A 23,218-nucleotide genomic window follows, 5' to 3' on the forward strand; every position below is an offset into this window, starting at 1 on the left:
TTGTCCAGTCAGTCGGACTTGTAACCTCCTTCGACTAGACTTGAGGGGGAGGCACATGATCCGGTGGTAAGGTAGGGCCCGTCCGGCAGGTGGTCAAAGTGGTCAACGTTAGGCAGGCGTCCGATCAGGCGAACTACCTTCCAGGTCAGTAGGTAGGGTAGCCGGTCCAACACTTCGACAGTTCGGTCAGACACCGAGCTTCCGACGTTCATAAAGCTCAACCAGGGAGGCACGAAGGTCGAGCGGCCATCCCGCTCGACAAACAGTGGATGTAGCCTTACTCGACAGGCAAGACTCCTTCGCCCGACGGGGTGTAGCCGGCAGCAGCCCATCGGCCGAGAGGACGCTCCGCTCGGTCGTTGCATCGTCTAGACAGTCGACTGGCCGAGCGACTCTCCTGCTCGACCCAATAACAGACAAAGGGAGCAGTTGGTAATATCTTCCTAGGGATCAGTGTCATTGATAGGAGGCGTGGTCGGCGGTAGGGTCAGATAGAGAATTATACGGTGGAAGCTTCCATTGTCACGTCAGGGATATGCTCGGGCTGTTAAGGTATGACGTCAGATACGCTTTTCTGACACATCCTTTCCATGTACGATTTGAGAAGCGTGCACGTGCCTCTCAGGAGCCCTATATAAGGACCCCCAGACTTCGTCGGAGGTATGCTTCGATCACTGTAGCTACAGTCACGCTACTCCTTTCTTCTCTAGTTCATTCTTCTACTGACGCTGATTGACTTAAGCATCGGGGGGTCATCGCCGGGGAACCCCTCCCTGGCTCGGCACTAACGACTTGTGGTTGCAGGCTCAGCTCGTCGGAGGTTCACGACATCTTCGGTCGACATCCAGTCAACGTGAGTGCCGTCTACCCAGCGTCCGTCTACTCGCTCTCGGACATGATCATTTTATTTTATTAGAATTGTCAGAAAAGATTATTTCGTGAAAGAGAGTTTTGGTACAGCGATAAAATTATTATCATGTGATCAAAAGATTACAGGTTCGAATCTTAGAAATAGCTTATTGCAAAAAATAAAATAAGACTACGCACAATAGATCATTCTTCGAGACTACGCATGATAAAAATTTTATGCACCGAATTGTCTTTTTTTAAAAGACTATTCCATTTATTTTTTATTAAAAAGATATCCTATCTTATCCGTCCTAAAATTACAAGTATATTTTTCGGTTGATGTTGACTATTAGATAGGTAAAATTTAAATTTTAATCGTGAATCGGTCTGTCAGTTGCTTGAACATGATAGAATTATGTTATAGTGCTGACATTTAATAATTGTTATAATATAAATATTGTTAAATAAAATAAATTTATATTATAGTAATTATAATTTTATAATTATTATAACAAAAATATTAAATCGTTATGTTTTTATAATTATTATTATTATACGAATTGTAAACGTTACTAGCTCGACTAATTCAAAATTTAAATTTAAAATCAGACTTGTCAAAAACTCAAAATCAATCCGACGTGATACATGAGAGTAGTTATGTAATTTTCATATGGCCGGAGGAGCACATGATTTAAAAAAAGACAAAAAAAAAATAAAAAAATCTTTGATTTTTACCCATGTGAGTTTGTATTGTTTTTTTTATGTTGCCGGCTGCATTGAAAATTTTAAAAAGGCCCTATAAGTTAAAATTTTTTTAGCTTTTCATGCGTTTGAAAATAGAAATGTAATATATATATATATATATATATATATATATATTATTATTTTATTAAAAATCTCTCCTCTTTACTAACTAATTTTGGTGAAGCCTAAAATGAATTTACGTTACTATCCTTTTTTCTATTCACACTAAAAATAATTCCAAGGTTTATTAGTAATTTCACAAGCGAAACAATTAGTGATCTAGAGTTCGAGACTCAGCTACGACGTATATAAAAAAAATATAGTTATCTTTAGTCTCATATCTTAGAATTGACAACACTATGATCAAAGAAACTTCTATAAATATTTTAGGCCGACGATATTAAAAAATATATTTTTCTTAGTTTTTTTACTAAGATAAGTATAATATTAAATTAAAATATTTTTTTGCATAGAGAAGCCCATTACAATAGTTTATTGTTGGGATTCTATAATTCGGATTTTTAAAAACCTAAATAATTTATATATTATTATATTCCGATTACACTAGTATATATATATATATGGGTCAAACAAAACTTATTCAAATTTGTCTATAGCCAATGATAAGATATATATTACCCCTGCTCTATGATGCAAAGATATTGTAGTAATTTGTAAGCATTTGTTATTTGATTCCCCGCTGCGATATATTAAAAGGATTTTTCTAAGATATCAATGGCTAGGTAAGGAATTGTTTGTATTTTTGGATCTACTTTGATGACCAATAGGCCAAATAATCACATCTAAGGTTAGTAAGTTAAAAAACACATATATCTAGATTTTTTAAAATGATAAGATTTATATTATTTTTATTTTAAATATATTATAAATAATTTAAAAATGTAAAACTTTATATTAATTGTTTTTATGTGTTTAAATTACAAAAACATAATTAAATTTATGTAACTTATCATATTTATTCATAAATTATTTATTTTTTTTAAATAAATTTATTTATTTTATATACTTGAGAATTAAATGGACATAAATAAAATTTATCAAATTTAATGTCAAATTTATTGTCCTATTTAAAAATTTTAAATCTTATTTTATCAAAATATCACAAAATAATTTGTAAATCCCTTTTAGAACTCCTTTTATACAATGCAAATTAATTTATAAATTAACTTATTAAGTTTGTTAAATATTTTTTCTCTAAATAAATAGACTAATTCAAAAATTAATTTATAATATATTTTCATTTTGTAATTTTTATGACACAAGTTGGTCCATATGTTTCATGGAGAATCATAAATTGTCATATTTAAGTTAATCCGATTTTCACTATTCTGGTTAAGTTCATTCAGATGGGAAATTTTGGACTAAATTGAAATAATGTTGAAGTTAGTGGCAAATATCATTTATTATTTAATTAATTTTCTGTAGTTGCACGAACTCGAGAGGAAAAATTTGCATACAATTTAGTGACAAACAAAACTTTGCATATAGTACTCGTTCATAAAAATCTTTATTTTCACTACCTAGTTAATCTTACGTATCTAATTATCTCTAATATTTTTAAGTATAAAAAATCCAAAAGTAAGTATAATTTTATTTAAATTCAGTATATTAAATTAGAATATAGTAGATTTTCTATTAAATTAAGCACGATTCTTTTTCTACTTCAATTGGATGAAGAATATATTAGATTTTCTTTAAATGATACTTAATTGGATGGAAAATATATTAGATTTTTTTTAAATAGTACTGAATTTTAAAAAAATTATATTAAGTAGGAAGAAAATTATATTAATTTAATAGAAAATGTACTCAATTCTAGTTTATTCATATTAAATATGAAGACAATTTTGATAGAAAATATACTCAAATTTAATATAAAATATTGATTTAAATAAGAATTATACTCATTTTTAAATATTTTGTTCCTAAAGATAATTAAATAATGATATTTATACGAGGGAGTTAGTATCTCGGGGCTATAATCTAACGATAGGATATTTAGATTATTATTAGACACTCGATTAATTATTTATTTTATAATTGGGAGTTATAAGTAAATAAATTTTTATATAAGGAAAATAAAGGTACGATCGTGAATTTCTCTCTACTTTACCCAACTCGAGAACCACATGTTTGAAATGGAAAGCCGTCTATAAATAGGAAAGGCAAAGGCCAGAGGAGGGAAGAAACCGCGGTTTCCGAGTGCAACGAGTTGCATCCTTCCCCAGTGGATTTTCGTGCTCACTTTCCAAAAATTTGGGGATCGAGAGATGGCGGAGGGGCGGAAGCAAGGCTTCACCAACTTCGAGCTCGCCTGTAGCTTCCTGAGCCAGTACATCAAGGAGAAGGGCAGCGTCGCCGACCTAGGGATCGGGATCGCCCAGGACGCCACTAAGGGTGAGCTTTTTTTGGCTGTGCATTTGAGATTTTTGGACGGATTTTTTGCATCGGATGATCCCGATCTTGTATTCTTTTCTTGCTAATGTTTTGTTGGGATTCTCGGTGATTTCGTGCAGGAATGCCATCGGTCGGCGTTTTCTACTAGTTTGTTTTCAAAAATTTGTCTTTTCGGATTATTACGGCGAATATTTGTTTGGTTAGATATGCATTTCAGAACATTGATCGATTTTGTTCGCACTAGGTCTTTGATCTATCCTTATTGAATTTTCAATTCGTGTTCTTGGCGAAAATGATATTTCTTTTTACTAGTTTCGTTCTTCCGTTCGAAGATTTTATGGATTTCTCTGAATTTGGTGCTTTTTTCGCATAAGCTTGTCTTGATCACTCCCATCTATTCTTCCAGGCAACTCCCAGTCGTTTCGGCCGCCGCCGGCCACCATTTGTTTGTTGCCCGGAGCGGACATCTCCGGTGGAGAGGACTGCGAGAAGGAAAGCGAAGGGGAAGTAGCTTCCCATGAGAACCCGATGGAGCTCTTTCCCCGGCGTGCCGGATTCATTCCCTCCGTATCACAGGGTTCAAGGTCTCACCTCTCTTACAACCACAGAACAAATTCGAAATAAAAGCTTGATGTCTAAGAACAAGAAAGAAATAAAAGCTTGATATCAAAGAACAAGAAAGGAATCTGATAAAACCCCTAGAGGTGTTCTAACCAGTTTTTATGGCTGCTTATTTTGCAGGGGGGAAGAAAAATCCCAACTTTCAATTTTCTACGGTGGAAACGTGCTGGTGTTTGACAATTTCCCAGCCGAGAAAGCCAGGGATCTGATCCGGATAGCAAGCGAAGGGAGTTCCGCTGCTCAAAACTTTAGCTACGTTCCTCCTGTGACAGCCTCAAGTTCCCTCTCTCGTCAAAGCTCGACCTTGGTCAATCAGCCAAGATCAGCAGAGCCAAATCTCTCAGGTAGTAGATTAGTACATGTAAAACAAAATTCATATCATGTTTGAACCTCCATGCAAGCTACTGACGTTGATAGTGTTTTGCTGAACTACAGATCTTCCTATTGCTAGAAAAGTTTCACTGCAACGATTCCTGCAGAAGAGAAACGACATTTATCTATTTCTTTAAATCTAACACGTAATCAACTCGGCTTGGCTATGCCACGGGGAGAGGTGTCCTTTTTAACAATAATAGACCAGCAGATGATCTACCTCAGGAAAACCCCCTGCTGAGTTGTTTCTCTGTCTCTATGTGATAGTACACTGATCTTTGTTTGTAGTACAACCAACCTCTTCTCTCCTAACCATCTAACTTGTGTTCGTGGTACTACTTACTCGGTTGAACCGGTCGGTTCACATTTCTTTCAGACTTCTAAGAATTATCATCTATGCTTTTGGGGCAAAACTCTCGTCCCTCATAAAAGATAAATGATTTATTAGACTTTTATAATATAACTCATACTATTTTATTTAATATTTTAAAAATTCATAATTTATTGATTATTTTTATTGGATTCTTATCGTCGTAATAAACGAATTACTTTATTAATATTCACAAAATGAAAATATTCGGCGAGTTTTGATCATACAAATAGTCTCGAGGACTTTTCAGTAAAATTGCCTAATTTTTGACAGAAACTCTTTTTATTTTATTTTATCGAAAAGAGATCCCTACTTTCAATTTTAACTTCTCCTCACGGCTCCCACGGTACTACAAATAGACAAAGCATCGAAGCTGAGCGCTCCACGGCGTAGAGCTCTTCAGTCGCCCAACGAGGTAAGCGTCTTCGACATCTTCTGATGCCCTTCAAATCCTCCCCTCTCCTCCCGATTTGTAATAGGCACCATCCGCTGCTTCAAAGATCGCTCTTTGCGCTATTTTCTTTCTAGCTAGTTCTCGTCGTCTCGATTTTTCACTTTGGGCGTATATTTCGGCAGATTGTTCGTCTTTCGGGACAAAATTAGATGGACAAGGATCAGGAGGCGGCGTGGCTGGAGGCGCAGAAGGTCGTTGTCACTGCGGACCTCGTGGCGGCCGCCAAGCAGCAGCTGGAGTTCCTAGCTGCTGTAGATCGCCGGAGGTGGCTCTACGACGGCCCCCTTCTGGATCGTGCCATCTACAGGTAAGAACGTGGGTGGGATTATTTTTCCCCAATTTTCTTGCGTGTGGTAGGGTTTACATGTCCATGTTTGATGCTAGAAATTTCTTGTTGACTTTGGAAACGCATTATAAAAAATATCTGGCCTTGGGATTATCTCAAATCCAAAAATTATGTGGATCCCAATTCTTTGCTTATTTGGATCGGACTTGTCAAAGTTGTTTTATTGTATTCTAGAGATAATGGAGTAATCATGGGACTTGATTTTGACAGGGTAAGAAATTAACAGGAGCAAATCCTCATTTGGTGATCTGTCGTGAACAACTCATTTATTGCTCATTAGGAACTATGTTTCTTCAGCACATCTTAATTTAATAACAGTGTTAATTAATTAATCTAGCGTGCATGTTTTCAAATGTAGCACATTATTTTATAATTTTTTCAATTCTATCATAACATCCATAGTTCATGCAACCTCTAGCACTCATTAACTCTTTTTTCTGTTGCTAAGACATTAGCGTGATATCGTTCAGCAAGATGCTAACATGGATAGTCGTGTCATGCTACATAATTAATTAATCATAAAGAATAAAATAAATAAATACAGTAGACAATAATTAGAAAAGTATTTCTAGTTCCTCTATATAAAATCAAATTATAATATTAAACTACATTATATTACTCTATTAACTAAGAAAAAAAGCACACTTATCTTGTTTCCAATATAAAGGTGTTTGCCAAACAAGCATCAAAATTGTTTTTTTTAAACCAAAAAATAGTCACTTTAATTTAAGATAATTTATACACACCATATTGGTCATGTTATGGCAATATATCCACATCACAGTGGTCTAATTAAAAAATCTGTTTAATTTGAAACCCAAATTTAAATAAATGTTGGTCCATTATATAAGTATATAAATTAGTCTATTTTGAGCTTTCTGGAAAGGACTCAATCAATTTACATTTTTAAGAGTTTTTTGGAAAACTATCTGATGCCTAAAAAATACTCATAACTATCCTAGTTTTACTGTCAATCCACTTTTTCAAAGTATTGGATTGATTTTTTTACATTTTTTACTTAGTAATTTTGACTTGGAGGATCAATAAATTTACATTTTTAAGAGTTTTTTGGAAAATTATATGATGCCTAAAAAATACTCATAACTATCCTTGTTTTACTGTCAAACCACTTTTTCAAAGTATTGGATTGAATTTTTTACATTTTTACTTGATGATTTTTGACTTGGAGGATCAAATCCAAGTTTCTGCAATTATGTTGGAAAAGACATAGTCTTTTGTCTTTCATTGACATGCGTGCTCTTGCTTTCTAGGTACAAGGTTTTCTGGCTTCCTTTGTTAGCCAAGCATTGTGAACATGGAGCAGAGGATGATTTTTTGTATGTCCCTCTGGACTGTGAATGGATATGGCATTGTCATCGACTGAATCCGGTGCGCATATATTCTGAGGATTGAATTCTTTGTATGATTATTGGTGGATTATTTCTCATTCTATTTCACTTTCAGGTCCGATACAAAAAGGACTGTGAGGAGATTTTTGGGAGGATCCTAGATAACCATAATGTCATATCATCGCTGCAAGAAAGGTCCAAGCACAAAATAACAGAGAAGTGGTCAGAGATGTACCCAGAGGAGCCATTTGAGCTCAGCTGTGATTATACTGTCTCAAAGGAAACTTCATCTGAGCACCATGGAGTTGCTTCAAGGCTTACATATGATTTGGTTTCTGCTGTTAAAAGGCAGTCTTCGTTTTGCTACCAGGTACTGAAATTATGATAGTTCTTTACTTGACATATTAATGAATAACCAAGCTTGTCATCAGTCTTTTATGGTGATTGTTATGCTTTTCTCGGTTTAAGAAGCAGAAACTTGTGCTAGAACTTGCAGAAACTTACACATATATTTGTCTTCTTAAATTGAGGGACAGAACATGAACCAGTGAACTTCTGAACAAAACGCTACTTCTAGTCTTAGTAAATTTAAAATGTGATTCATGCAAAGGTCCTCAATATCTGTCAGTCTGGAAAAAACTAATATAGGGACTCACTCATATGTGCATCCCATGCCTTTTTTGGAAAGATGGAATGTGCAATATTGACGCAGAGCATAATAACTGTATATAACCAAGTAACCAACAATACTACAATATATTGACTGTAAATTATAATAGACAAGGGCACAAGGCTTCTTATAGCTAGTTATCAATTTCACATAGCAAGAAGATGCTCAAAGGAAATTTGTATCTTGTACTTCATAATGATTGTCTAGACAAAGATCACAGAATCCATGCTAAAGTTTGTGGAATGATATACTGATCTCAGAATCAAGCCAGTTATAAACTGAAGTAAATTACAATATATGCTTCTACTGGTGGTGCTATTACCTAAAAAGAGAGGCTATATCATTCTGCTTTGTCAAGCTCAGGTTCAGAAAAAAAAATCTTGCAATTCCCAAAATTGACTAATTTTGGAGACAAAACAACATTGATAATTGAGATGAACCTCCAAAGAGTTTTCTGGTGCAGGCCTATTTCTTATGAACTTTTGCAGTTTAACCTTTTTAGAAACCAGTTGAAGATTTTTATAAATAACAAGATGAGAGGGAACAAAAAAAAAATTAAATGTTTTTAGTAGCTGACTTCCTCTTAGTTTTCATGTAGGCACTATATGAAAATGAAAATAGAAAATATATTGATTGATTTAACATTTTGGAATTACAGTTTCTCTTTTGCTCTGCGTAAATCAGATTATCTTGTCAAAAATTATATCTTTGCATGCTTGGACCAGAATTGAACATTCACATCTGATTTTTTTCTAATCTCCCTCATTCTCCAAAATTGCTCATTTGTTCCTTATATACTATTACTATCTGATAGGTGTCGAGACCATGTATGCATGATAGACGATATCTGGAAGGAGCAGCTGCAAGATACAAGGGTTTCCTTAATCTGATCAAGATTAACCTTGATAGATCAATCAAACAATTCACTGTGCCAACCTATGACATAGATCTCATGTGGCATTCTCATCAACTACATCCTCTTTCGTACTGCAATGACACGATTAACCTGCTTGGGAAGGTATTAGAACATGATGATATGGACTCCAACAGGTCAAAAGGGAAGAAACTTGATGTTGGATTTGATAAAACAACAAAGCAGTGGGAGGATACATATGGATCCAGATATTGGAAGGCAGGTGCGATGTACAGAGGGAACTCTCCTTCTCCAGTGACATCCATTCCATATTTTTCTAGCCATCCAGTTGTAAATGAAACAATCATTGACGAGTCCCTTAAACAACCTATGGTTGTTCTGGTAAGATTCATGATTATTTATTTTTGCTTTTTGCACCTGAGAACAGACATTTCTAGCTTTTATCTAAACAAAGATGGATTGTAAAAGTGGGGAAGGCAAAACACTTTGTGAATATTTTTAATATATTGCCCTAAAATTATAACTAATCCTAAGATAATTTGAGAGTTAAGTCTTTTCAGTTAAGCTACCTTCAGGCCACAAAACTATCGCAACAATGTGTCAATTACATGGTTTGCTTGTTCTCGTTTGATATGTTCTACACAAGAAGCAAAGTAATTTTATTGTTCAATAGTCCATTTGAACATGCAAAGCCATATCAAGATATGCTTCTGAGTACATTTCTTTTGAAGATCCTTGTCAGCTAAGTTGGGTTTGACATGGATATAATTCCATTGTGTATGCTTCCTGTTAGATAAAAATTAAATATAACCTAGTCTGAAAATACACCTAATCTTTTGTCTAATTTTTAGATAGAATTAGTCATGTTTACGATTTTTATGTTGTCTATAAATACATGTAAGTGTGATAGAATATTTTCCCTTTCCATAATTTCTCCACTTTCAGCTGTTTAGTTGCAATTTTCATTTATGCAGGTGCTTTTGGAGATTGTGGAAATAAAAAACTTACCAAACAGTGAAAAGAGCAACCTATTCGTATTATTTGCCAAGAAAAAACCAGATCTATTCTTCTACGGTGGTGCTCTAAGCATTCAATCTGTATCCGGTAAGAAACACAGAGCCAGTTTCACATGTGAACCAACAGGAGAGCTCACTTTGACACTTATGTCAAGATGGAAACCAAAGATTGCCACATTATCAAGAACGATTGGGACAACCTCAATTTCCCTTGAAGACTTGAATAATCCCAGTTCAGAATTGTCGACTGAGAAGTGGTTTGAATTGAAGCCCCATTCTGGGAATGTGGACTCTAAACCAGTTTGTCTACGGGTCGCAGTGTCTTTTACAGTTCCAGTCCTTGCTCCCTTTGAACTTCGCATGTTTAAATCACTTTCTATCTCCACCAACACATGCTTGTTACCACTTAGAGGGAAGGAAAATTTCAAAGGTTGGACACGTTTCCTTGATCATAATGGCGAGGAAGTAATTCGTCTGCAAATTAGGTGCGCATGCTACATATAAACCCCGAACTTTGTAGTTAAAATTATTGCTATCTAGAAGGTTGTTTTTTGCGAATGCATTCACATTCCCTCAATTTTATCATGTGCTTAGTTAGAGATGCACTCACACTTGGACGGGTGCTTGTCTATAGATCAAATCGTTTGGTCATTGTTGGAGTTAAACCACGTCTCTTTCTATTAAATATACTGTGAAATACATTTTGAAAAAGAGAAAAATATTATATCAAAAGAATGACAGAACAGCTAGCTGTAATTCCATGCTTCTATCAGGAAAACAATGCAACATTAGTCCTGTATTTATGATTTTTTTTAAAACGCGTGATGTTATGTTCTCGGAGAAAATATGATATTCTATTTGGAAATGGAAATAAAGTAATTAGTTAGTTTTATATTAACAGGAATCTGGAGACATTGGAAGGCAAAAAAGCCACTTCTTTAACGAGGGAAGTCGTTGGCATATCAAGAGAATCAAGAAACCCATGGCAGGTCGCAAAGTACTCAGACAATAACTGGTCACTGAATAACTACAATATCTCCCTAGTTGAGAATAATACAGGTCAAGATGGCCATATATTTGAAATCAAAGGTGATTTCATGGTAAGTTCATCGTTTGCTAGTCTTTGCCAACTTCCAATCCACATTTAAGTTTCTTGTTCCTATTAATAATTTCTCAGTATCCATGTATCCTGTTCTTTTAGGCCGTAGTAAAAGATGATTAATTCCTTTGATTCTAATCCACTACGTGTATGATGAAACTACTTTGGAATGTTCATATTATTGCTGGTTGGTTCCTGTTGCGTCTAAATCTTCGGCTTCCATTTTTTAAACAGATGAAGCTCTTCCTCGGGAAAAAGCTGGAATATGAACCCAAATGTTGCAAGGAAAAAAATGGCAATGAATTCATTACACTTGTTGAGTTTTCTGCTGAAAATCCCTACGGAAAAGCTGTTGCATTGTTCGACATGAAAGCTGGTGCTATCGAGGTAATAACCAGATTTTTTTTTTTTTTTTTTTTTTTTGCAATTCTTCCTCATATTCCTTAACAGATTCCTACTGTCATCTTGTGAATAGGTCAATGAAACGAAGTTTGTTTTACTTGGTGTTCTATTGGCATTCATTCTCAAATATGCGAACAAAAGGCAACGCGGCAATGTCCTTCCAAACAAAGAGGATGCAGAAGTGATCCCCAGCTCAAATGAGGTAGAACATGATGAGCAGAAGGCATCTAATGGACTAGCCTGTGCTGAGGATCTAGTGAAGATCGTTGATTCTGTTTCAGATAATGAAGACAAGCTGAACGCATTAAGCGGCCAAAACTCTGGTGGTTGTGGAGGTGGATGCGGCGGAGGTTGTGGTGGAGGCTGCGGAGAAATGTCTGGTGGTTGTGGTGGATGCGGCGGAGGTTGCGGTGGTGGATGCGGTGGAGGCTGCGGGAAAATGTCTGCAGGTTGTGGTGGATGCGGCGGAGGTTGCGGTGGTGGATGCGGTGGAGGCTGCGGGAAAATGTCTGCAGGTCGTGGTGGATGCGGCGGAGGTTGCGGTGGAGGTTGTGGCAATATGTCTGCTGGCTGTGGCGGCGGTTGTGGTGGCAAATGTGGCGGCGGTGGATGTGGAGGTTGTGGAAATATGGTGGATGGCAATACCACTGATTTTGGTCAGCATGGAGCTCATCATGTCATTCCCAACAACGATCCTGCAGCGGGCTACGCAGGGAATCTGGTCGCCGTTTAAACTCATAAAGATGTTACCAAGGTGTGCAATAATAATAATAGCAGACGTTGATGTCGTTTGCTTCTTGATCGTTGCTTGTTGGCAATGCTTGTACACATGGATAAGTGTGACTAAATTAAGAAATGTTTCGTCACACATCGTGGCTTTCCTACGTTTCGCAACTTATAATACTAAGAAATTTAGTTGTGTTCAATTTAGTAGAGTGAAATCGAAAAGAAATGAACTGATGTTGTAAAACAGATGATAACTTTCACTTCAGCCACCTCTTCATTGTCAGTCCTAGGGCCAAGAGAAGGTAAATCACAATATTGAATGACCTCTCAGGTGGAAAGAAACTTATTCTATGAGGAAAGAAGCTTATTCGATAAGAAAATGAATCCTTCAAGTACATTTCGAGATTTTAGGTCATGATTATATTAATATCTTAAGTTAGTTTTGATGTAATCAATCAAGTGAAATTAGGTGTTATTGATATTTAACCTCTGTATTTATGTATATAGGAATTTAGGAGCATAGGAAGTCGAGCGAAAGACGCCATTAGCAAGAAGGATGGTTCGGGAGAGAGCCGACGGGCTTGGTGTATCCGAGGTCGAGGTGCTACGGAAGAGTATGCGGGTGGATGAGAAGAAGGCACGCGGCATTCTCCGAGGGACAAGAAGCCAGAGCGGAAGTTTGCTCGAGAAGGTCGGAAGTTGAGTTCGGATGAGTCCTATTTCGGATGGACAAAATCACCTAAGCGAGTGGAACCGGAGCGGAAGATTCAAACCAATGCGAGCGAAACCGAACGGAAGCCCCGAACCAAAAAATCAACCAGGGGTTGACTTTTGGTTCCAAGTGCCTGGACCAAGTCCAGGCACCCGGATCAGTTGGATGCCTCGCCCAGGGGGAGCCTCGGTTCGAGCGCCCGAAACCCTTCTAGGCGCTCGGACCAGGAATTTCATTCAAACGCCAGATGTCGCGGGCCGTTGTGATGAGGATAAAAGTTTATCCCCTCCAAGCACCTGGAACCCTTCCAGGCACCCCGACCAGGGCTATAAATACAGTCTTGGTTCCAGAAGACAAAACAACAATTGTAATTGATTCCTTTTCAGTCTTGTTCTATAATTGAGTGCTTCAACTGCTATAAGAGGCTTCTTCGCCTGAAAGAGATCGTTTAGTGAGCTTTTCATCTTTCTTGTATTAACAACATCCCCGGTTGTAACTAAGTAAAATCTCCGAGTCTCTTCTTTCTTTGATTAGTTTTCTTTTGTATAAGTGTTTATGTTAATATAGCTATAAAGTCGAGAAGGGTTTGTTTTTATTGTGCAGGCTATTCATCCCCCTCTAACTGGTCGTCAAGGGATTAACAAGTGGTATCAGAGCCCCAATAACTTCAGGAAGACTAACCACCAAATGAAGCACAAGAGATAGCCGTACCGAGCATCAACCCACTGAAGTTCGAGGGAGAATTCGCGAGCTGAAGAAAAAGATGGAGGTATTCTTTAAGACAGATTTCGATTTACTTTTAATAATGAAATTTGGTTTTGTAACACTTGAGGGTAAAGAAGAATACCAATGGACGAAGAAGGAGCAAGTCGACTTCGTGGCAAATGGCAAAGCAGAGTTCCATATGCTAAGCATCTTACCACCACAAGAAGTCAACCGGATCGGAGCTTACGAGTATGCTAATGAGCTCTGGGAGAAATTCCTAAAACTACACGAAGGAACCTCTGAGGTAAAATTTACGAGACGAGATCTGCTCAGGAACCATATCAGCAACATCAAATTAGAAGAAGGAGAAACTGTTGCACATTTTCACTCAAGAATAAAGGAACTCATCATCGGACTCTCAAATCTCGGAGAAAAGGTAAGCAACCGAGATTTGCTAAGGTACACGCTTAACGCATTTCCTAGGACTATTGAATGGGTATCATTAGTAGATGTTTATTATATATCTAAGGATCTAGAATTAAGTGCATTAGAAAATTATTTTTAACGTTTAAAGTCCATGAAACAAGATGTGCAAATATGAAGAAGTCAAAGCACAACATTACCTTAAAGGCAAAAACGGACGAACGAGATTCTGAATCTTCTCTCGATGATGACGAAACAGCACTCATGGTAAGAAATTTTAGAAAATTGTTTAAGACTAATAAATTTAATCAAGTGTAGGATAATAGAAGGAAAAGAAAGATAAAATGTTACTACTGTAATGAAGAATGACACGTGAAAGATAATTGCCCTAAATTGAAGAGCAAGGATAAGAACAAGGACAAGGAGAAGAATAATAAGTCAGCCCATACCAAGTATAGTCTAAAAGCGACGTGGGACGAAACATCATCCGAATCAGAAATAGAAGTCCTCGCTGGACTTGTGCTAGTGGCAAATCACCAAGAAGACGAAGACGAAACAAACTCATCAGAAATGAGCATCGATGAAGGGGGGCCACATCGGAAGAAAGCAGCACTTCAGGGGGAGCTTTAGATTATGGGATCGATAAGGTAAGTCAAGTACGGTCTCTTCCTCTTGACAAGTTATTTCAGTTCGTAAAAATATTATCAAAAAATTATTGTAAGTTAGAAAAAGAAAATAAAGAGTTAAAATCAACCTTAGCTATATCTTGTCGATTAGATGATCTCGACAAAATAAAAATGAAAAATGAAGAATTAAAAACATATATAGAATATTTGAAGGAACGTGCATGCTCACATGTTCAAAATATTATAAGATATAATGGTTTAAATTGATATTTTAAATGTCATAAGGGTTAAATTAGAAAAAATATCACAGAAATATATTTCTAAAAAAAATTTTATTAATCTTATACGAAGGAATCTATTTTGAGTTCCAAAAATTATATTTAGGTTTTTTTTTCTTTTAGAGAGAATTAAATATTTACTTTCATTAACCGACTTTGTCTAGAAGTGATTCTTATATTCCATTAACTAAGAAGGTCTAGTACCTCGCTATAGCCTAGAAATCAATTACTAAAATAAATATTTAATTACTAACTATGAAGTATTTATTTTAAAATAATAAAAAAATTATCTAATACTTTCAAACTCATTGTTAGAAATTATTTAGAAGATAATTTTTTTAAAGAAAATTTCATCATTTAGCTGTAAAAAAAATTAAAATATTTTTTATTTTTTTCCTATGAAGAAATATCATATTTTTGGAAAATATTTTTTTTTTGAAAAAATTTATGTCTGCTCAACTCTTAGTAATTTTTTTTTAATTCATTTTAAGACTCCAAATTTTTTCCAAAGTTTTTACCGTGTTTTTCCTTAGACCTTATTTTAGATTTTTGTAAGAATCTTATTTTTATTGTGATCAAAAGTGGATAAGTGAAGATTACATCTAGGGGAAGGGTATATTTTTGCTATTAATTTTCTTAATTTTTTTTTGCACATTATTACTTGCAAAAATTTACTTTGTTATTATTGGTTTATGTTTTTTCCTAACTTAACTTGAGTTGTTCATAACAAAAAGAGAGATATTGTTAGTATCCCAAGGTAGTTTTGATATGATCAACCAAGTGAAGTTAGATCCTGCTGGTATTTAACCCCTATATCTAAGTGTGCAGAAACTTTGGTGCATAGGAAGTCGAGCGAAAGACGCAACTAGCGAGAATGACGGCACGGGAGAGAGTCGACGGGCTCGGTGCGTTCGAGGTACGAGGTGCTACGGAAGAGTACGTGGGCGGACGAAAAGGAGGCACATAACATTCTTCGAGGGACGAGAAGTCTGAGCGGAAGTTTGCTTGAGAAGGTCGGAAGTTGGGTTCGGGTGAGCCCTATTCCGGATGACTAAAATCACCCAAGCGAGTGAAACCGAAGCAGAAGATCTGGACCAATAGGAGTGAAACTAGAACGGAAGACCCAGACCAAAAAGTCAATTAAGGGTTGACTTTTGGTTCCGGGCGCCTGGACCAAGTCCAGGCGCCCAGACCTGGTCCGAACGCTCGGATCAGCTGAGCGTCCCCTGGGCACCTCGCCCAGGGGGAGCCCTATCTGCACGGTCCGGGAGCCCAGACAAGGAATTTCATCCAAATGCCAGGTGTCGCAAACTGTTACGACGGGAATAAAAGTTTATCCCCCTCCAGCATCTGGAACCTGACCAAGACTATAAATACAACTCTGGTCCTTGAAGGTAGAACAATACTTGTAATTAATTCATTTGCAGTCTTATTTTATAATTGAGTACTTCAATTAATGTAAGAAGCTTCTCTGCCTGAAAAAGACCCAGTTGCAACCAAGTAAAATATTTGAGACTCTTGTTTTTTTTGATTAATTTTCTTTTGTACAAATGTTTATGTTAATATAACTATAAAGTTATAAAGTCAAGAAAAATTTATTTTTATTGTACAAGTTATTTATCCCCCTCTAGTCGATCGTCAAGCGACCACAAATTGTGAATGTTAAGGAGAACGTGAAAAATGGAGAGTGCTTTGCACTTCAAGTACATCGACTTTATTGGATTACAACCAAAATGATCATTACAGATAATAGGGCAAAAGAGCTTGCGGACACTTTAAATATGCTTAATCGGAACATGGCTCTTCAAGCACGCCAGCCCTGTGTAATTTTCAGTAATGAGTCATCATCAGTCATGGAAACCTCAATTACTTTCGAACCGTGCCACGACACGAACATGAAGGTTAAACACTCCTAACAAGAACAGATTTACATATTACAATTATGGCACTTAAAAAGCTCGATGATACTAAAATTTCCATTTCTTGAAGACAGCATAAACGTTCTGAGAGATGTAAAGATTTATTGTCAAATCCACCGGGAATGCCATGATCCAAGATCAAGGGGTTTTGAAATTGTGACAATAGCCATTTGACAGCACGAAACTCAATATTACATTGGAAATTTGGCGGTGGAAAAACCAATTCATTATAGATATAGTGACACAATAGATATTCTGACACAAGTTTAAAACATAGAGTCTGAAATCTGAAACTGAGTCAAGCTGTTGAAATGGACCTCCGCTAATCACGTTCACTGATTGCTGTTAGATGTTCGTCTATCTCCTCTGTCGATAACACTCTGAATGCTGGATCCTCTGCTTTCACAACTCCCACCTAGGAAATAAACATTTATATTCACAAACGTGTACATGGAAAACAAGTAATGTATCTATCTGATGAAGAGGAAATTATATGACCAATTTTCTAGTCAGAAATTTTCACAGAATGGATAAGCTATTAATAGTGACTGAATATGCTCTCCACTATTATCAGGAAATCCAGTCCTCATAACTAAATTAAGAGATTACCTCTATCTCTGTAGCTTTGAAATCCTCTTGCAGAACCGATTGCAGTGCAGATATCGCAGTCTGCCAAAATAAAAAGGTCAATAGAATATCACTTCACAAATATTTTAGCTAATAATGGCCAATCATTCATTGAGAAAAAGGTTGTAGTGTAACATAAGATTACTGAATAACTAGATTCCTCTGAAACTATGAGAAAACAGGTAGGGCTCTAAAACAAGTATGTTATTTTCATCTCTATAACATTTATAAGCAGCAGTTTTAAAAGAAGAGATATTCTAACTAAAAATAGACTTGCTAACTATTGATAAGCCACTAAACATGGTTACTATAGTGTAGATATTGTTAGTATACTAAAACTTATTAAGCCAGATTAGAGTATCCTTGCAATTCTACATAAAAGGAAAATGTGTGAGTTATTTGAAATAAGTGATCTATGGTAAGTATACTACTATATCGTGTAACAATAGATCTTATAGGCATACCTGCACAGTTTCCTCGTATGAGAATGCAGGATCATTCTTCATTTTCTTTTCCAGGAAGTTGATTGCTTCTTGTTCTTTCAGGCCAGCACTTGTCGCCTGGAATCAAAATAATCAAAGCAATGTATAAACAAACATAACCAACTACATTTACAAACAAAAGCATGCTCCAAAACTAGCTATTTACAGGAACTATAAGGATTAGTTTATTGCACCTAATAGCATTCCTACTAGTGCCATAAAAGGTATTTGCATTGAGTAGTAATATGACTAGCAAAAAAAGTCAAGCATATTGCTAATCAGCAATTTTGGTTCTATTTGTTTCATGTAAATATTTTTAAAAAATTTTGGAGGCAAATTTTTTTTAAAAGAAGAGCATCTGTATATTTGGAATATGGGGAAAAAAATTTCCCTTCCTGATTGAACCGGTCTGTCTGGAGGAGGTTGGGTTGGATTGGGTGATCTAAGAAGGACAATAAGGTTAGTAGGTCAAGAAGGCTGATCCAATCAGGTGTGCCAGGCAGGCCAATTGGTCCGAGTAATCAATCCGCTTAAGCCAAGCAGACTAGGTGAGTTAGTAGAGTGTGGTTCAGGCAAGTAGACTGTCCAATTGGTCCAAGCAACCAAGGTAGCCCAAGCAGGTTGCTCGGTCCTATTGGTCGTTCAAGCTGAGTGGTAAGCTATGTTGTCTGACATGGTAGGTAGATAGTGCGACCAATTGGGTAGGGCAATGACTTCATGCAAACAAGGTGGATAGGTCAAATTCAGACGAGCTCATAAGCAAAGTTAAAGGTCTCAAGGTTAAGAGTGACTCACAAATAAGACTACAATGGGGAGGGGGAAAGGGAGAATTGTTGATGCGCACAAAGGGCTTAGAGATGGGTTGGGAGGAAATTGACTGATGCTCTTTTCAAGAGAAAGTAATTTCCTATTTAACATAATTTTCCTCTAAAATACTCATATTTGCTTTTGTTGACCAATAGAAAGTTTTCCATTAATCATGGTTTTTCATCACATCAAACATTAAAAATATATAAATATTTTTTTTGCAAAACTATTTTACGCAAAACAAACAGAACCTTTGGATACAGTTTTAGCAGCTCAAAGATCGATACATTGACAAATCACAAAACAATATCAAGTTGACAATACTAACTGATTTAGTGAAGCATGATTTGCAACCGAGCAACAATACATCTAGCAATAATCGATGGAACTAAAAATATGAGATTCATATGATCTTCAATAAATTTTTTTCACATAAGGTAAAAGTTTCATTAGGTGTGTATACAAGTTACTTCTCATCAGACAGGAAGTACAAGGAGAATTCTTCTGATACTACATATAGTAATTTTTTGTTGCATATTGGACTATCGAGACCCACCTAGATGATAAAACCGATCAATTAACTTTGTTAGCCTTAATCACTGGTCCAAAAAGCATAAGCTCAAGTAAGGATAATAGTTCCAACATCCAAGTTTATAACCTCTATGATTTGGCCACAAGTCTTCATGTGAAAAGGGCAGCCCGGTGCACGAAGCTCCCGCCATGTGGAGTCCCGGGGAATGATCCATTGTACGCAGCCTTACCCTGTTTTTTGCAAGAGATTGTTTCCAGGATTCGAACCCGTGACCTTTTGGTCACATGGCAACAACTTTACCACAACTCTTCATGTGAATCATCCATTATTGATGGCATGTAAGGCCAATGATGGCTGTGTCATCACTGTTCTAGAAACACCTCGCCGAATCTGTTTTGAGAGAACTAGCCTATTAGCTTTGTTAAGTACAGCCATTAACCCAAATGCTTATACCCAACTAATAGTGATTCCCTCTTCTAAAGCCTATGAACTCCATTAACTCATACCTCTTCATGTTATTCAACTCTATAATTTAATAAATCATTATCAATGATGGTTTGAAAAGGGAATAATAACAATATAATCCATTTATTAACTAATATGAGGCAATTCAGTAGTTTGTACCTCAGAAGACTGGAAAAGCGAATGGGAAATGTCCTGTAAATTTAACATGTAAAAGTTGACCAAAGAACAAATTACTAGTTATCTGTTACTTATTACATGGTAACATAAATTTCCATGTAAGAAATGACTAAGGGCATCATCCTCGATAAGACATTCTCATTGAATAGAATTAAATGGAATTCCCTCTTATGCAAGTATCTCCGTCTGTTTTTCTCTTTCCTAGTACATTGCAATTGAGTTATAGGCCTAGAATTTCCAATACTTATTAGAAAAACACCATGAAAGAGTAACAGGTATCTAGAAAGGAACTACAAAAATCATATTTCTCATATTATCAAACACATAATACAGTTCAGTTGGATTCTGTCAGCAATAGCATGGTTCATGCATTACCTTCCAGATTGTGTCCTCCATATTGTAATGGTGTTAATTTATCAAAGATCATCCACCAATGATAGTATTGTGCTAGAGATTACTATGATATAAAGGCAAGTAAAAATATATATTATATGAATTTCAAATTCCGACACCTTGTGCCCAAAGAAATGGCCAGCTGGATCACATTTGAAGAGTTGGGGTCCCTTCTCCTCATCAATACCCAAGATCATTGCAACTGCATTAAAGCATCATAGGATGAGAAAGACAGAGAGTTCGAATCTAGAAGAACACTCCACTACCATTCTTCTAGAACTTTCATAATCTCAATGATGTATTGTAAACAAGAATCTAACCTATTCCAAGAGGCCTCATGTAGGCATGCTGGGTATATATCTGTGATTTATCTGCAACCCTGCACATTCATGTGAGAATTTTTTCTCTTAATAACTGGCAGATTATCTATGCTACTGAAAGAGAAGCAGAACAGTTTATTCTGAATGCAAGGACAGCTATCCATAAAATGATATAATGAACAAACTATGACCTGCTAAACACCAGAAATTCAAATAAGTGAATATGGTCAATACAATTCGAGTAACTAACAATATCAATTTATAAAATGAAGGTGTCCTGAAATCTAAATCGACTTCCACTGGAACTCAAACTTGACTAGTCATTTATTAATAAGGGAGATCTTTGAAACAAACTTTGGTTAATGAAATATCAATGTCTTGATCAGTAAAGTTCATTATAAGGCAACACTTGAATGTCAATTTCCTAACCCTAATAGCTGCATAAACATGTCATGTTTTGTTCTCCATACAAAATGAGCATTAGCCTATCCCAGATTGAAACCAAAAAGATTGGCATTAGCAAGAAAAAGAGATGGAAATCACAAAATCCTAATTGCAACATTTCCAAAACTAGATATTAAATCTTCAAATTGCCTCACACTTGTTATTGGCTATCTAGGAGAATAACACGAAATGGAAACCATAATTAAGGCTTTGGAAAGCAACTTTTAGTTGGACAAAATTAGTGAAGTGTACGTGCATAAACTGGTAATGCATAATGATTATCAGTTTAACACCATACAAGTCTACAAGGTGATAAATAGGAAGAGGATGATAGTACCATTTGGAAAATACATCTACAGGCATCTCATATCCCCATTTAAAACGAAATTCTGCTGCTTCATTTCTTGCTTGTTGGACCAAGGACCTTGCATCAGCTATAAAAGCAGTGATGAAAGACAAAGTCAATCATGCTGAATAATATATGCATTGTAATATTCAACTCAAAAAATATGATTTAACATTTCCAACAACTCTGGTATTCCATCACAAATTAAAAGATTTAAAAGATGTGTACGCCCTAATTCGCATGAGATAATTTTATACACAAGGATACTAGAAATGTATTGCATAGCAAGCAGCTATAAGGATGATGAACGGTTACATATCTGTGCGTCTAATATTTGAGATGAGGCAGCACATAAAGATGTTCTATGAGGTTATGGTCTCATAAGTTTAAAAACATCAAGTACCTTAGTATCCACAATGATTGGATGCGCAACAAGTTAAAACTGTAAGGCTATAATTCACTAGGAGGAATACATAGATTTACAACCTGTCATCCCTGTGGCTAAGAGTCCAAGGTAATTTGTGATGGGAAAGAGATGCGTGACACTGGTCTGGTCCAATAGCTTATCCTGCATCGATATTCCCACGAGAAATACTAGGTTACATAAAGAAACACGAGAAGCATTCCGCACCCACAAGATGATGAAAAGCAAATGAGAAACACTCACAGGAACCTTCTTCTGGGTGACAACGCACACCGAATCCTTTCCACGAACTCCAATTGACGTGATACCGGACGCCTTAACAGCCTTAAACGCGTATTCTGCAGAACCAAAGACAAATTCACTTGCAGCTAAAACCAAACCTAGATCGGAAGTTTCCTCATGCACATCAATACCTCGAGCACGATCCACATTAGGGAGAACCCAAAAAAATTAAATCTTTCCCTAGGGTAGGATTCGAGGACCTAGGGGGCTTACCGACTTGGTAGAGACGGCCTTCAGGAGAGAAAATAGTGATGTGGCGATCGTAGCCAGCTCCAGTTCCTCGACTCATGGCGTTTCTCTCAAATCTTCACTAGATCGATGGCTAGGGTTTCTTTGGCGATTTAATTTGTAGGCGGAAAGGGGCAGAAGGCTCGCACCCTGCTGCTTCAGCTCCAAGAAATATGTGCTTTTGCAATTAGACCCTTCTCGATTAATTAAACTGCAAATATTACCCTTTTCTGGTGAGAACTGAGGAGGAGAGGAAGACCTGACAATTTTTATTTATTTTAGTGGTGACATGTCAATTTGGTATACTGTCTACGGTGTCAATACGGACTTACGGGTCAGACATGGGCCATAAGGCCAGAATTTGATTAGCCCATTTTTTTTGTCGAGCATGACTAGCCTCGCCGGACTTATTTTTAAATAAAAAACTATAAAAGCAAAATATTTTTAATAAATTTTAAAAAATATTTTCTAATTTCCTATTAATTTTAAAATAAGCCATGGGTTGGGTTAGGTCACTATTAGTACATAATACGATAAAATTATTATCTCTCTTACTACAGGATAAGGAGATGATTTTTATTTTGTAAATGACAGAACTTAGTTTTTTTTTTTTTTTTTTTTTTGATCTTCAATATTTTTTCCTATTTATAATTTTTAATTAGGGACGTTAAGATACATATTAGTTTTAATGATGGAGTCAACTGAGATGATATATGCG

General features: G+C 36.1%; 3 protein-coding genes across 4 annotated transcripts; 2 read left to right on the forward strand and 1 right to left on the reverse strand.

Moving 5' to 3' along the window:
* The first annotated feature begins 3,811 nt into the window (after positions 1-3,811).
* Positions 3,812-5,141, forward strand: LOC122013584 (protein TIFY 10b-like). Its single transcript, XM_042569840.1, has 4 exons — positions 3,812-4,011; positions 4,418-4,595; positions 4,753-4,976; positions 5,068-5,141. The coding sequence occupies exons 1-4, from the start codon at positions 3,885-3,887 to the stop codon at positions 5,139-5,141; spliced, it is 603 nt and encodes a 200-aa protein (XP_042425774.1). The 5' UTR covers positions 3,812-3,884.
* A 553-nt stretch (positions 5,142-5,694) lies between these two features.
* LOC122015337 (glycine-rich domain-containing protein 1-like) lies at positions 5,695-12,510 on the forward strand. The gene is made up of 9 exons (XM_042572171.1): positions 5,695-5,789; positions 5,951-6,135; positions 7,446-7,563; positions 7,639-7,893; positions 9,008-9,448; positions 10,042-10,568; positions 10,985-11,183; positions 11,417-11,569; positions 11,658-12,510. The coding sequence occupies exons 2-9, from the start codon at positions 5,978-5,980 to the stop codon at positions 12,315-12,317; spliced, it is 2,511 nt and encodes an 836-aa protein (XP_042428105.1). The 5' UTR covers positions 5,695-5,789; positions 5,951-5,977; the 3' UTR covers positions 12,318-12,510.
* Positions 12,511-17,003: 4,493 nt separating this feature from the next.
* LOC122015338 (proteasome subunit alpha type-6) lies at positions 17,004-22,675 on the reverse strand. Of its 2 annotated transcripts, XM_042572173.1 has the most exons (9): positions 22,486-22,671; positions 22,234-22,328; positions 22,053-22,134; positions 21,558-21,654; positions 20,777-20,835; positions 20,576-20,658; positions 18,065-18,160; positions 17,583-17,642; positions 17,004-17,388 (listed from the first exon to the last, which is right to left on the reverse strand). In XM_042572173.1, the coding sequence occupies exons 1-9, from the start codon at positions 22,559-22,561 to the stop codon at positions 17,296-17,298; spliced, it is 741 nt and encodes a 246-aa protein (XP_042428107.1). In that variant the 5' UTR covers positions 22,562-22,671; the 3' UTR covers positions 17,004-17,295. The 2 variants fall into 2 exon arrangements, with proteins under 2 accessions (XP_042428107.1, XP_042428106.1); XM_042572172.1 differs by having other exon boundaries at positions 22,053-22,328; positions 22,486-22,675.
* Between the last annotated feature and the right edge of the window lie 543 nt (positions 22,676-23,218).

Source organism: Zingiber officinale, chromosome 8B (assembly GCF_018446385.1).
Source record: "Zingiber officinale cultivar Zhangliang chromosome 8B, Zo_v1.1, whole genome shotgun sequence".
Taxonomy (NCBI): domain Eukaryota; kingdom Viridiplantae; phylum Streptophyta; class Magnoliopsida; order Zingiberales; family Zingiberaceae; genus Zingiber; species Zingiber officinale.